At 44.2% G+C, this 15,500-nt stretch overlaps 3 protein-coding genes across 11 annotated transcripts; 1 reads left to right on the top strand and 2 right to left on the bottom strand.

Moving 5' to 3' along the window:
• Nucleotides 1–33: 33 nt before the first annotated feature.
• Nucleotides 34–7,650, bottom strand: LOC143906952 (ubiquitin-protein ligase E3C). Of its 2 annotated transcripts, XM_077423355.1 has the most exons (7): nucleotides 7,263–7,650; nucleotides 6,863–7,012; nucleotides 6,084–6,539; nucleotides 5,404–5,942; nucleotides 4,350–5,158; nucleotides 2,788–4,056; nucleotides 34–2,634 (listed from the first exon to the last, which is right to left on the bottom strand). In XM_077423355.1, exons 3-7 carry the CDS (start codon nucleotides 6,497–6,499, stop codon nucleotides 2,467–2,469), a joined length of 3,201 nt encoding a protein of 1,066 aa, XP_077279481.1. In that variant the 5' UTR covers nucleotides 6,500–6,539; nucleotides 6,863–7,012; nucleotides 7,263–7,650; the 3' UTR covers nucleotides 34–2,466. The 2 variants fall into 2 exon arrangements, with proteins under 2 accessions (XP_077279481.1, XP_077279482.1); XM_077423356.1 differs by having other exon boundaries at nucleotides 6,802–7,650.
• A 93-nt stretch (nucleotides 7,651–7,743) lies between these two features.
• Nucleotides 7,744–15,248, top strand: LOC143906951 (uncharacterized). Of its 8 annotated transcripts, none has more exons than XM_077423351.1 (6): nucleotides 7,744–8,260; nucleotides 9,124–9,274; nucleotides 9,398–9,594; nucleotides 12,257–12,466; nucleotides 12,557–13,539; nucleotides 13,674–15,248. In XM_077423351.1, exons 1-6 carry the CDS (start codon nucleotides 7,975–7,977, stop codon nucleotides 14,949–14,951), a joined length of 3,105 nt encoding a protein of 1,034 aa, XP_077279477.1. In that variant the 5' UTR covers nucleotides 7,744–7,974; the 3' UTR covers nucleotides 14,952–15,248. The 8 variants fall into 8 exon arrangements, with proteins under 8 accessions (XP_077279477.1, XP_077279476.1, XP_077279475.1 ...); XM_077423350.1 differs by having other exon boundaries at nucleotides 9,091–9,274; nucleotides 12,557–13,515; nucleotides 13,677–15,248; XM_077423349.1 differs by having other exon boundaries at nucleotides 7,745–8,260; nucleotides 9,091–9,274; nucleotides 12,557–13,515.
• On the bottom strand, nucleotides 9,661–11,954 carry LOC143906972 (carbohydrate sulfotransferase 11). The gene is made up of 4 exons (XM_077423401.1): nucleotides 11,371–11,954; nucleotides 10,913–11,241; nucleotides 10,562–10,748; nucleotides 9,661–10,452 (listed from the first exon to the last, which is right to left on the bottom strand). The coding sequence occupies exons 1-4, from the start codon at nucleotides 11,500–11,502 to the stop codon at nucleotides 9,943–9,945; spliced, it is 1,158 nt and encodes a 385-aa protein (XP_077279527.1). The 5' UTR covers nucleotides 11,503–11,954; the 3' UTR covers nucleotides 9,661–9,942.
• Nucleotides 15,249–15,500: the final 252 nt, after the last annotated feature.

Raw genomic sequence — 15,500 nt, 5'->3', positions numbered from 1 at the left:
CAAGGAAATTGTAAATAACTACCGAGCGCGGAGAACATCCGTACGCTCTTTGTACGGATTAATAAGCGAATTACAAGCAGAAGCAATTAGCTAATTGTAAGTGGCATCTCGACAATTAAATCCGCAAGGTCGCAAACAAGTAACGTCACGATGAATTAAATTCACGTATTGCCATACGCGCGTTTTCGTGTTTTCGACAATCGCGAGATTAATTGGCGGATAATTATGTGGCCAACGGCGTTAGTTGATGGCCGGTTTTAAGATGAAAGAAGAAAATTTTATTCGTGTAGATTGTCTCATATACGCGAGGTTAATCAGTTTTCCCTCAGATGTCTGACCATAAAAGTATTTTTCTACTGACGCCACGCGCGCGTGTCTGCATTGCGATTTCTAAATTTATTTTTCTTTTACGCACTTTCTCTGCAATTCTTTTTTGTCCAATTTACATCAACATAATTCGAGATTTGTATCCGTAAAATCCGATACAATTATTTTTCCTCGTGAAAAAGTCTCGTCGCACGGCATAGAAAGTCGAGGGTCTGAAAGTTGCGCAAAAATTGGAAATCGCGAATTTATACCTCGTATAAACTGGTATTATTACATTCAAGGGAACTTTCTCTGTAAATCCTGCCAAGTTTTATCGAACTTGGTGGAGTTTAGTTCTGACTTTTGTAAGATAAAAAAAAGTCATTGAATTTTTCTACTTCTGTTCAGATAGAAATAGAAAAATTGCATAGTCTGATAGACGAAATGTATAAACTCTGATTGTATAATCTCTGTTCGTATATATAAGAAAAATAATAATTATAAAAATAACTTTTGCGTCTTTTTTTACAAAAAGTAAATTTGCGATTAGATTATACAATATTTTATTTTTATGTGCAACTAAAAATCGTTAAGATCATTGTCGATTTGAAAAGCAAGTTTATATATAAGTTCAGAAGATAAGGAAATTGACTTTTTTAAAAATAATATCTACATATTTTTTTCAACGCTTTAAGGTATTATATTTACATAACTTAGCAATACTTCATAAATACATACATCTATTCTCTCACGTACATTTGAAGTAAAGTAACAGTCGTTGTGACAAAATCACATCACATGGCGAATATAAAACAATAAAAATATACATAATTTATACAATTGTAGGCCAAAGGTGGTGGAGAGTAGAGGAAAAATCGAAAGCGAAAAAATATCCGTATGCGCTTTGACATACGTTGTACATACACAAACGTCTCATGTCTTCCTTTTTTCTTTACAAACGGCGCGTCGAAGTAACATCGATAATAATCTCCACTGGTAGGTACTATTGTTTAGGTATATGTAGTTGGCCCCTCCTGTTAATATTAATATCTTCGCCGCGTTTCCCCCGTGAAAATCCTTGTACAGTTCTAACACTAATTCGCGGAAAATAAGGTAAATGTACCAATGCCGGGATACTTAAGACCTATGTTTGGACACCTTTATGACCTTTATCATTTTAAATCATTCTCTTTACAAATATAATAGTTAAAATATACATCCAAAATCAAAATTAAGAAAGATTGATTCTTGTCAGAAGCAGTTGATCAGCGCATCTAGACTTGTCTATTGTGCCTCTTTATATTCCACCTTTCTCACAGAAGAGAAGCAGGGTCCTCGCGCTCTTCTCGAAATCTCTGAAGTATTTTAGGAACATATTACAATTTGAAAGCAAATCTATCGATTGGTCTCACATTGCGGTCTGCCAAAATTTTGTGAATAAGACACTTAGGTAAAACAAATAGAAGCTTGAAAAGGTGCAAAAAGAGGGGAGTTAGCTAATACCTTGTAAGAGACTGCTTGTACATAGTAAAAAAAGTATTCTTCGAGTTGCGTGTTGCCAACATACGATCCTTTTTCTCTTTATTTGACACAAATCATTACTACTGTGGCGGCCGCGCGCGCGCGTGCGCGCGCCCCTACCAAACAAGCAACACGTTCAGCCACGTTTTCTCGCGAGCGCTCGAACGCGCCGACCAAATATGTAAACAAATTCGACGGCAACATTCATTGCCCCCGACCGACACTCTCGCCGACGTCTCACCCGACGACAAGAGTTAGACGGGCATATAGTGGAGATTAAAGTGCAATAAGCTTATGGTTTACGACGTATCGACGCAAAAACTAGACCAGATTCCATCTCTTCATGGAAGACAGCTCAGTCCGGGTGGTAACGTTATGCCCGATATAATAAAAATATTTTTATCTTCGATTCTTTGATTTTAATTCGCGTTATAACTTATTTAAGGACTAAAATGATAAAATGATAAAAAGTGTCCAGACATAGATACCGTGTCCAGGCATTGGTACACTTACCTTACACTTTACAGCACAAACAAAGTCTCCATGGTATTTTTTCCTCATTACGCCTTACGCAATATACTCGCCAAGTTTTACATTATATTTACACGTTTGGGTCAGTAAAAGTGAAATTAAAAGTTTCTAACTAAGCTCAAAGCCCGCGCCGGCCTGTATCGCGTATAGGAGCTTCTCGCGCAGAGTTTTCTCATCCGGAAACTCGGGAAGTTTCAGTAAGTTCATACAGGTACTCGAGGTCGGCAAACGATCCACAGTACCGGCATGCTGGATACAGAATGGTGGATCGAGTTCCTGTAAACGTGCCAAGTGTTGATAAAATGACGATGAAACAAATATCATAAGCGACATTATTAGGATACTGATTGCTGTTAATTAGATTCTAAGCTGAGTTTGTAATAGCCATTTCATATTACTGTGTACGGTATAAACATATTTACGACGTACCTTGAATCCTAGGAGAGGAGGGCGGCTGCAGCTGGTGACGAATTTCAGTAATTGACCTTTCTGCTGATCGTCGAACTCGTTGACGACCTTCCAGAAGGCAGTGATAGTCGGATGATCGGGCGCGTATCCGCCGGTGTAGTTCGTGTGTAGCATCAAGTCTGTCACGTCAACAGGGATCTGCGCGCCCGATATGAGGACTTGCAGCTCTTTGTTGTTGAACATTTGCAGCCAGTCAAGTGGCACAACACTGCCGATTCCTTGTTTGAACGCGAAACACTGCGCGCGTATCTGTTTGTTCAGTTTATAATCGGCCATCAGATGAATGTACTCAATGCGATTGTGATTTGTTACAGGGATATTGGCGCCGCTCGGTTTCAATTCGTCGACCCGTCTCTCGCCAAGCTCGTCGCTGAGCACGGTGAAGTCCAACCCGAGATCCGCCACGTCGCCCTTATAACTCTTCAGATACAGCAGATTGCGATACATGATGGGATCGAGGGAAGCCAGGTGGTGCACGTCCACATCTGACTGGCGTCCAACGATCTTTGATAAGAAGAACTCGGCGAACGGCAACTCCACTAGCAGATTCTCATACAACGCTTTCCCCAAGATCCTGCCAATGAAGTAATAATGTTTCGGGAAATCGTCAACTAGCAATTGCACCGTGGGATTCGGGTACAGCATGTTGTCTTTGGTGAGTTTGAAGAAGCCGCGGTTAGGGTCGAAGCTGGTCTTCAGCAGCTCGGACAAAAATTCCCTGAATAGACCGCCGCCGTCGACACCGGCTTCCTCCAAACCCGCGGTATTGACCAGCTGTACTCGCATTTTCAATCGCAGTTCCGGTTCGTTTTCCGGCGACAACTTTTCGAAAGCGTCCTCGTAGAGGTAGTTTCGTCTCACAGAGATTTGTATCGACGGACCCTGCATAAAGTGTGCGAGTTCGCCCTGCTGTTCCGCTTTGTCCTTGTAGAGCAATGACTGGAACACTACTACGCGATTGTTGAACGGCACAACGAACGGTATTTCGCGCAGCAACGTCAACGTCCGCACTTCCGTCGCCGACAGTGGTGGCCCCTCCTCAAACTCCTCCCTCGTGAAGGCCCTCAGATTCTGAAAGGGAACGTATCCACGTAGCCGGCGCCTGCGGAACGCGAAATCCTGCGGTTTATCGATGGGTATGACGACGTTGGACGCAATCCAATGATCTTCCGGACAGAATTGCCGTCTGAGATCGCGCGTGTGTAATTGTCGTAGAAGACCCACCGTAACCTGTGATAAATTTATAATATACTTAAGTACGCAGAAGCAAATTTATAATAAACATGATTTTTTATAACAATGTATACTATTACCTAACAGTCTTAACATAACAATAACACTCTTGATGATTAATTGAAATGAAAATAATAAGAACTTGGATGTTGAGAAAAAAATCTGTCATTAAAAATTAATAGGATGTAGAAAGAATGAAACTCCGTATGTAAAAACTTTAGCTAAATCGCACAATCATCGATTAGATTTTAAAGATTTCAAAGTAACATCAAAATAATTAGGTGGGGAACCTTGAACAAGTGCGTCCAGATCTGCGTATCGCGTCGGCCTTGAACGGCGGACGTAGGGCCCAGTACGGCATTTTTATAGTCGTCGCGCACCGTGGGCCGAGTGTCAGGAAACGCGAGCTCCACCAAACCAAGGCAGACACCCTTCAAGTGACCAGATAGTACCGCAAGTTCCGCGATGGTAAACGGCATCGCGTGCCGTTGCCGGTTGTTGGACGTATGTTCCGCGGAGGTCTGATCGAGAAAGAACTCGGTGTCGTGTAACGTCGCGATCAACAGGCTGAATAACGAGCAGAACACCGCCAGTAACGGAACTATCCTGTCGGTGTCCTCGCTCGAGAGAGCGATTCCGCGCGATATAATCTGCAAAAGAGACGTCGCAGTACCACCACCGAACAACGATGTCTGACGAATCGACGCTAAACTGGTCCACAGGTGTTTAAGAAACACTGGCTTGAACGCGAGCATGTAGAGCAGTTTGTATTTTTGAACGGCCAGCTTATTGGTAATGAGTAGATGGTGACACAACCGGCACAGTGGTCGTAACAGCGCGGGGGAGTCTGATCGGCTCTGTTCAATCGCGGACAATATGCCGTTTACGCGCTGCTGCTCGTTTAACATCTCAACGCACTGTCGCAGGATGTCGGCCTGCTCCCGATCGGTTACGCTTCCATTCGATTCGTCGTCCGAATCGTCGTCAGCCTGCTGTCGCTCCGAAACGCTTTGCTCCGCCATCAACGGCACAATGGTCGAGCTTAAGGACGCGAGCACTTGCAGATAGTTCGTCAATGCATCCTCGGATTTACACCACGCTACGAAAAGAAGTGAACGTGCAACGTTACTTCGCCGAAGAATAGAAATTGCAAATCTTTTTGTCATTATAGAATATAAAAAAAGATTACATATATAATTAAAATGAGAGAATAGAGTTAATATGCATTAAGAATATAAAAAAAAATATGTCGCGCTCAATTTAATATTATCAAGAAGATTGAACGACATATTTTGTCTGTCTGCTTCAAGATTAAAACTGATAGAGCTTTTTGTTTATACTTACCCAACTGATTAGATGAATCTAACGACAGTACACAATAGAGCAAGTTTATCGTAGGTTCCAATTGGAGTCGATTGATACAGACAATTAACTCGACGTATGGAAAGTCTTTGAATTCTGCCAATGCTGGCACAACAAACATGCGAATCGGATCGGACAGTCTAGGCGAGAATATGCTTCCGCACAATTCCCGCAGCACAAGCGTGGAGAAGCTCTCCTTGTGATTTACGTAAGAAATCAAGTCCACGGGTCGTTTGATCATGTCCAGTAAACACTTGGAGATCGGTGTAGGCGCAACCGACGTCACTTCCGCCATCGGCGGCACTTTCTCGTCCAGCAGCTTTCTCAGCTGCTCGAAGTAGTTGCGTTGAATCAGGTAGACAAATATACTCTCTAGATGCCGGTAACTGTGCTCACGTAGCACCTTCTCCGTGTCCTCCCGCGTTGCGAATACCTCCAAGACTCGCAACGGTATCGCCAAAGAATATGCTCCATCCGGCAGCATTTCCGCGTTGTATCGCATACACATACGAAGAATCCACCTGTACCAAATAATGCGCCATTTATTACTTAAAATACGATATGTACGAGAAATGATATCGCACAGCGGCCGAGAGAGATACCCTCAGAGATACATATCACAACTATGGTTCTCATAGAAACATTCTTTAAACAATGTTTACCGCAGTCTCCACAGCCATTGCGACGAACTTATCGACTTCAATTTGATCTCTCTCTGGTGCTTCAAGAAATGCTGAAGGACCCATATCAGTCTGTCAGCATCCAAGGCACGGTCGTAAAAGAATAATAGTTTTCGTAGGTACGGCACTAGTTCCTCCAGGCTCAAATTCCTGCGTCCAGCTGCCCGTTGCGCTTCGTCAAACTCTTTCCTCTTTTGCGCGTACACCAGCCTCCTGGCGACAAAGCTGCGTATGCGCGCCTGTATCTTCAACGCTGCGTCGTGCTTCTTGCGCTGCTGTTCTCTTTTCAGCCTCTCCAACTGCACGTGATGCAGAAGATCGGCTCTCTCGTCTCGCCTGCTGGCACCCGACAGATTCTGTTGCGGCTTACGCCTGTACTCTCCCTCAAAGCTATACATGCCGAGTCATGATCGGTTGCCCAATACCTTAAGTTTGTCTCTGAAAAATTTGACAACGATGTCTCATGTACATAAAACAAGTGAAATATGACGTAAATTGAATCTAATAGCAATATTAGCGATACAAATGTTTTTTCACATAAAACAATCATTTACATTTTAAACGGTGTATTTTTTCTAAACGATAATTTTGTCTCCGATACGTAAACGACTCTTTCTGCGTAAATAAATTGTATATCGCTATTATGTTGAACATTTTGCTCGTTACATTAATATCACATCAGAAATATATTTAGCATTACGTTTGAAAGACTCGACAATCCTGCCTAATCACGCTTCCCACTTTACAGCCTTAGAATTTACCTTCGGCGCAAATCCGAGACAATACTCGTATAACGACTATAGAGACGATCGAACAATCTTCATTTCCTCGGGGACATTTTCCGTAATTAATGTTCCCCTAATTAATGTTCATATTCCCCTCTCCTCCGCAAAGTTTCTCCCGGAGCACGTCTGAAAGTTTCGTTAATTTTCAAACTTCGGCTTCGGCTACTCCTCGAAGGTTAAACGCGATCGAAGGTTCTCGACGCAACGTCGGTCGGTCTTAATGAACTCCACGACGGCGAATAGACGATACCACGCGACACTCGGTGGACCGACCACAGTTCATCGCCGGGTCAGCCGGGTGGAGACAATGACTCGCGACAGTCACGGAGGGACAGGATCTCGCCCGACCATACACCACGGACACCACCGTACGTACGCGTCTAGTCATCGAGACTCGCCATGTTTCAGCTTTCAGCTCCTCGGCGAGGCCCAATACCGTCCGCTCGACTGTGGTCGACCACGACCCGCTCGACCGCCTCGATTCCGATGCGCTCGTCTCGTTAACGTGGCGTGTCCGCTCGTAATGCACGTGCGTAACCACAGCTTGAGCCTCGCTTGATCGGTATCCGTATAGTCTGATCCTTATATTTATAAATAAAGGAGTGCAACTCTCTCTCTATGCATTAGTATTTATTTTAATATTTGGTCTCTATTGTAGTCCAGATAAACATGAAACTTTGAGGAAGAAAAGATTACGAGAGAAAATCTCTCTTCCGACTTCTCTTCTGCTTCAACAACGACTCCCCCCTTCGCGGGCATCGCGATTCGCGATGGATGCAGGATGCAGCTACCAGCACCAGCTATACGCTCCTGCGATCCAGTCCTACCAATATAAGAATGGGCCTGGTGCTGGCGAGTCGTTGGACGCGCGGAGGCTAGAGCAGGCTAGAGGAATTGGAGAGCGAGCTGCGAGGGTGTTGCGCGTTGCGCATGTGCGAGGGAGAGGGAGAAGCCGGAAGCCGGTCCGCGGATCACGATTCACGAAACCGCGGCGCGCGCCCGCCGCCCGGCGCGCCGGGCGCGGAGCGGACGGATTCGAGTCATTCGAGGTTCGACTGGTTCGAGTTCGAGGGTGTCAAGGATCGCGAATGGCCGGCGCGACGCCGACGCGCCTTGACTGCCGGGGTGCCGGGACTGCCGGGCGAGGGCGAGGATGCGGGAAGATGGCGGCGGCGGCGACGGCGACGGCGACGGCGACGGCGACGGCGACGGCTGACGTTCCGCGCGACGTCGAGCCCGTTGAGGTTGAGCTTGAGAACGCGACGGCGCGGGCGGACGCGTCGCGCCGGCAGCCCGAGCTTTATCAATTTCGCGCCACCGACCTGCTGTACTACGCGTCCTCGGTCGGTTTCTTTTTCGCGGACGTAGCAACAGGTGAACAAAGAGTGCCACACATACGCACGCGCATACACGCGCGTCAACGCGCGTCTGCGTGCGATACGCGATACACGGGGTGTCCCGCGATGCCCGCGATTCCCGATTGACAGCGACAGGTCCGTTTGCGATACGGTCGAATGGAACGGAGCGGACTTGATTGTTCGATTGCAAAATTCATACTCGATTACTTTCGATTACGAACGTGATGACAATTGCAAAAAATCGCGACGAACGAGATTTCGCAAGTTCGCGAAATCTGACACTAAAATTTGAGATCGCGGAACACCCCGTATATACCTGCGTCAGCTTTGTTTATGTCAATGGTGGTGATAAAAAAAAGTATCGCGATTGCGAATTTGTAGCTTTTTGAACTGAACGTGACTAATTTTTTTTTCTTATTTGGATTGGATTACAATGGAAATAAAATAATAAAATAAATACTAATGTATATATGTAGAGTTATATTTTTTTATTATATTTATATATATAATTTATTTTTTTTATTTTATCATTAATATTTTATTTTTACTATTCCATACTTGCATATTCTTTACCATGTTTAATAGAATAACGTAATTAATAAAATGGCGATAGAAAATTGTGTGTTGAATTGTATTTTATAATTATGATGAAATTTTATAAATAATCATAACGAAAATCGTGATACTTTTCGTTAACACCCTCAATATGCCTTTTGCACTGAAACGTTGTCACATATGACGTATGTGATAAAATTTGTTTTCGCACACTTGCTCAAAGCACGCGCTGGAAAGCTTCTGTCTTCGTAAACCTTCAAACACCTTGTAAGATATTTTTCGCACACACAGACAGCATTGTATGTGTGGAATACCTTTTGCAAGGCCACTCAGCGTGGGGATGCTTTGCAATGGGTTTCACCGTCTTACCCGCTTGTGTTACCCAACTATTTAGTTTGAGATGGCATCGCAGCGACGGTTCCCTGCGGACTGTTCACTGGTTGTTGCACTTCCTGCTACTCGGCTTCTTGCACAGGTACTTTATGTTTATTTTTGCGCAATCTCTTCCGCTAGATTGCGTCGGCGACTCACTAAATTAATATGTACGCTCATAATATATTTTCTATTAATAATGAATCGTTTACTTTTTTTTTTCCAGGTACTTGACTTTGCTTTACACTGCGGCGTACTCTTTGAGAAATAAGTCCAGCTTCGGCAGGGACAAAAACTGGGTATATCGACAAGAAAGCGATATATATATGTTGCACTTGTTTGAGTCGTTCATGGGGGCTGCTCCGCAGTTGATATTGCAGCTGTATATCATTGCGAGATTAAGCCATGCGCCACTTTGGACGAGTAAGTGTTCTCTTCACCATTCGTAAAAATGTCATCTTAATTTATACTTTATATATTACGATGTGTATTTGAATGTAAATATCTAAGTATAATGCGATTACACGGGATTTAAAATCTAAGAAAACGAATATACGTATTTTTTAATTACATATATTTAACGTATATTTTATCAAGCAAAACGTTTTTTCTGAAAAGAATCTGAAAAAATGAAAAGGATTCAAAAAGTTCTTACGTTACGTCACGAAACTTTCATCAAGTTTTAACGTTTTTTCATCTGTCTGTACGTCGTATAAAAATTGAGAGAGCTGCCCGCATATATAAGTATAATCGACAAATACGCCAATAGCATTAGACAACGGACGAATAATTGAACAATTTATAATCGTTCTCGTAAATCTTGTAAACTTGATCGAGAAGCGACTGCGATATTCCTCGGGTGTACTCGGCGAGTATTTTCCTGGTGGTCACTCCCAGGGGATTAATGTTTCGCGGGTAATCTCTCTCGTACAGGTATCCGCTCAGATTGGCATCCTGGATGAGAAAGTTCTGATCCCTGTCCAGAGTCTCAAACTTGAGAATGTAGTCGTAGCGGATCGCGCAGGGTTCGCAGGTACGATAATACGGCGTCCAGTGCTCGTCGAAGTACTTCTCGCTGACTATAAATCGCAGAAATTCGGCAAACGTCGGTTCCAATCTCGTCGTGTTACCGGATCGACGATATTTGAGCACGATGCGCCGACCGAAACGTTTGTAGTAATACTCGCGATTCCGCATGTGCTCCAACTTATCCCTGTACGCGGACAAGAGACGCTCCAGCGGATGTCGCACAACTAGGAACTTCTTCGTTCTGCTCATCTTCTAAAAATTAAATGCAAATTCGTGATTTATCTTGTCTCTTTGCTCATATAAATTCTCCAGAAAATTTAGAGTTATTTGATTTTATTTATAAAACATTGTACAACCATACCTTATAGGTTTTATTAAAATCCGCATCCCGTTGAAATTTTTGTCTCACGATATCGCTGACCTGGGTAAGATTGCGACGCACCAAGTCTATAGTAGCATCTGTCAAAGTGCCCTTTAAAACGGCAAAGTAATTCATCCACGTGGAACTCGCCGCCTTGTATATAGGGCACCATGACACGTTGTGCTCCCTTCGAATTAAAATTATTTATTAAAAATTGTTAAATTTTTTGTACTATTCAGCTTTAAAAATACTTTAATCCTTTTGATTTAAATTTCTGTTTCATATACGATGAGACGTATCATGAATGTATACATAATTTTAAGAGAACTTTTTAGCATCTCCATCGCTTACGTGTCGACGATCATGTTTGTCAGCGAAGCGTTCCGATGCCATCTTTTCGTGTCGATTGTCTCACACACGTGTGCCACCCACCGACTCCTCCTGTCCAATTCACGTCTAACATCCTCCATCTGGTCCCGCGACAGCGGAACTCGCGGCGTTATTCCAGACGTGACGGCACGTGCAACAGACACATATTTTGACGATGCATACCTCAGCGACGCGGCCGGCTCTATGTTTGTCTCCGTGTGTGAGGTTTGCGCTAAATTTGCCAGTATCAGCAACGTAACAATGCAAATCGTCGCTAACGCCGCGATCGATTCTATCACCGTGACCTGTTTCTACAAATTAATCAAATAATTTTTTTTCCTCCGTGTGAACAATTGCAAAGAAAGAAACACGGAAAAATCATTTGATGCTTGATCGAAGGAGGAGAATGCGATTGATACACGCTTGGGATATGTTCCTACCTGCATTAGTAGAAAGAGCTTTTTTGGGAAATAACAAAAGCCGGCTTTCAATAATCCCGGGTAAACCGTTGAATTTTTATTATCACTCGACGTTAACATGTCGATCGTTAATATTTTGTACGACGTATGCATCGTGCCTCCTATCTTGTCACTTGTACAAGTCACTTCGGGTAAAACGCCACTCGATTATGGTTGTATGTTACGGCCGATGTTGAACTCAGGAATATGAATATCTACGAATCTGCGACGAAACGATACAACGAAGTCGGCAAGTCGCATATTGTTATTCTTCCGTTTCCTCTCTCGTGTCCCGCCTCCACAGATAACAGGAAGGAGGAAGGAATATCGCTGACAGTTTATCTGTTTCTCCCGAACAATATGTGGACGCAACGACACAAGTTCCACGAAGCGAGGGACTCTCGTCCTCCTCCACGGTTTTAAATATAAAAGCGACGAAGCGCGAAGCATAGCGAAGCGAAGTCGAAGCGTATTCAAAAATAGCCGAAAAGAAGGCACGGTAGCTCGTCGCGGACAATAGCCACCAATAACCACGGATAAATATATTGGTGCTTTGGTGCCTTTTATTTTTTTACGTTTATTTTAATTTATGTACGTCCTAACTTTATTTAATGAATAATAACGATGATCTATATATCCTCGATACTGTCCAAGAAATACCTATATCCTATATATATTCTCGACATTCCTTTAGCATAGAGAACGTACATTCTAATAATTAAGATAATAATACGTATATACATCCTCGATATTCCAAAATTAATCCAAATGTATCCAAATTTAAAAAATATATTTTTATAATAATTTATATTTACAGGCTTAATATTGTTACTCTAATCGAATTAATGTGTATGAAATTTTTGTACAGGCGCCTCCGCGGTAGCTTCCTTCTGCTCCCTGACGTGGGCCGTGAGTACATACGTGAGGGCCATGCACAATATCAATCGCGAACGCAGCAACGCGACTTGGGTTGCTCTTGTTCTTCAGGCTCTCTGGCGCAGCGGTATGCTGCTGTCCAGAATCGGAGTTTTGGTACTAGCGGCTGTCTTTCTGAAAACGTGGTTCTTCTTGTTTCTGGGTGAGTTTTACCGAGAAATACTTTTGTAACTAGAACACGGAAGTATTATATTCATATGAAATAATTGATAAAAAAATAATTATTTTCCAGGGCTGCATTGGTTATTTATGACGATCTGGGTGATCCTGCAAAAGACAGAGTTCTGTCCTACCATTTGGGAGGAGCGCATCTACAATTGCATCATCGGACTAATCTATTGCTTCGACTTTTTCAACCTGCGCGATGGCAGATCGCGTTATCGCGCGCTCGTCTTTTATTCGGTGATCACGGTGCAGAATCTGGTTTTCCTGATCGTGTACACATTGCGTTTCAAGGACACGAGCGATACGATGATCGCGATCGCGACTCTGATAATCGGCTGTATGCTCGTTGGTCTGGCGAGCATGTCACTGTATTATGGCAAGTTTCATCCATCAAGAACGGTGACGACGGAGCATTGTACAACTACAAAGGTTGACACACCCAGGTCCCTCAAGTTGTTCCATCGCGGCTCCTTGGTGTCGTTGCATCACTCCATTGATATCTCGCCGAGGACCGAGGAGGTACCCACCGACAAGCAATCTTTGCTTACGAATATCGCACAAATTTCCGATTGCGCGGAGGAGGGCATTGTCAACCGCAACTACAGCTCGGAGAACGAATCCAACGCGAGCGCCGTGCGCGTCTCCACCGAGTGCGAGAGGCCGCACAGCCGCGTCGGTGCCAAGCACAAGGAAGAGGTCGCGTTGTCCAACGACAATTCGGACAACGCGCTTACCAGCAGCGCGCCATTGAATTCTCTGTATCCGGGTTTGCCCGACATCGACTCGTCTCGAAAACGCCGCGGCATTTACGAACACGACATCACGCCGCAATTGGACTGGCACGCGCCGGATATATTGAACATCGATTTGGAGCAGTTCGGCAGTATCGACAACTCCGAACGGAGCAATTCTCTCGCGCTAGATTCCTGCAGTAAAGTGATCGGCGCATTGGACGTTATCAAGAACAGAGAAAAGCTGACGACTCCGACGCCATTGGAGAGCAGCAGGATATTCGATATAGAGAAGGTGTCGAAGGACCTGCAGCAGCAGGTCTAAAAATATGTTATTTAAAATCTATAACTTCTCGCTTTATTTGTTACTTTAAACTCATTGCTTTTCGTTATTATTCTTTATGCGATATTACTTACGCTACTTTTCCTTCACGTATATTGTTTTTGTTATAGCAGCGGGACGAGACGATGAGCTGCGTGACGTCGATCCACGACTACGAGAACGTATGCCCGCTGGGAATTGCTCGGCCGCCTTGGTGTATCCGCAGTTGGAAAGGCTACACGGACATCGAGACGTACATCCACGACGATAGCGTGGTGCGCGATCGGCGGCGGGACACTCTGACGAGCACGACCGGCACGACGTACAGCTCGGAATACTCCGACGGCATGATCTCACGAGGGATATTAAAGCAGGACGATTACGCGGATGCTCTGACTTACGATCTGGTGGAATCTAAAGGTGGAATCAATAAATCGTCTTACAGCGATAGCACGTTTTCCGCGTCCACCGTGGACGATCAGAACGCCAGTCTGTACGTAGCCAAGCCGGTGGTGTTCGACGACCGGGGTGGTATGCTCGCGTTGGACACAATATTGGAAGAGCGCGATGATTCTTCATTGTCGGACGAAAAGTTTCAGCACGGGACAGAACCGTCGCGCGACTCCGCGAGTACCCTAGTGAGCACGATAGATCAGATCAGGCGGTACACAGCGGAGAATTCGCCGCGACATATCTACCACACCACCGGGACTCAGTGGGAAGATCTGAATCCCAAGAACTTGATGGCGCGAGCGCACTTTGCCAAAGTGTTGTTCGACAACGATCTCAGAACCGCGCCGGCGACGACTGGTCCAATCGGTCTGACCACACGGGACGTTGAAAAACGCGAGATAGACGCGATCAGGGAGTTCGTCCGGTGTTGTGCGATAGAATCCATCAAGAAAACGCCCCTGATAGATGCTATTTTGTCGGACTCACCGATTCTGGGCAGCAGGGCGAGCAAAGTCGTGCGACAGGTCACGTTTACGGATCGTAAGAGCGACTTCGACGCAAACGAGAGCGACTTGTATGTCGAGATGAGTCCCTTGGTGTCCGGCGAGAACTCGTGCCAGACCAGGCTCGCCGACGCGAAGACCGCCGAGGCGGAGAGCGCCGCCAAGAGCAGTCTTCCCACAATATCGAAAAAATCGCCGGATAAAGAAAATCTGTCGCCGATCTTGTCGAACAATAACAGGCGGATTAATATTAATAATATACATGATAACAGGGACAATAACGATAGGCACGCTTGGACCATAGAAAGAGACGATAAAAATGACAAGTCGTTGTGCAACATGCGTTTCAATCTGAAGGAGAAGCGACATTTATTTCTCGAGCAGGTTCTCTCGCCGGTTCCAAAACTCTGGAACAAACGTATCTCCTTTCATCCGAGCACCAAAAATTTGTAGCGAACGGGCTCTTCAGTTTTCACACTTGTGTTTCGTAGCTAAAAATCGATTCAAAACTCATTTTTTATCGAATATTTTCTAGTATTTATATACAGCGAATTTTGTTACGTATTACAGCGTATTTGATTCACGTTTTACAACTGAACGTGGAACAATTCACTTTTATCGAACCAAAAATTTGTAGCGAAGGACTTTTCGATCTCTTTATACTCGGCACTGTTGTCTTTCACAGATGATAATTGAGTGATAGCTCAGTTTTATCTTGCTCAAGTGTATTTTTCATTTATGTTTTATGTAGGAACTCTTTACAAGTTTTTTTAAGGAATTTTCTTTCGCGTAATAAGTCCGAAAAAAAGTAACCTTAACCCGTCGTGGTATTGGAAGGTAACAATTTTGCTGCGATCGTTATTCGGTTACAAACAAATGAAGAAGATTATTACGGAAAGGGTTAAGAAAAATACACCACAGTACAAATATCGCAATATATATAACATCACTCGTTAATTAGGCACACATCTTAACTTTTATCCATGACTAAGCTGCGCCGCG

Source organism: Temnothorax americanus, unplaced genomic scaffold (assembly GCF_048541705.1).
Source record: "Temnothorax americanus isolate GAGA-0224 unplaced genomic scaffold, ASM4854170v1 Scaffold78, whole genome shotgun sequence".
In the NCBI taxonomy this organism is placed as follows: domain Eukaryota; kingdom Metazoa; phylum Arthropoda; class Insecta; order Hymenoptera; family Formicidae; genus Temnothorax; species Temnothorax americanus.
This window is presented reverse-complemented; position numbering and strand designations above follow the sequence as displayed.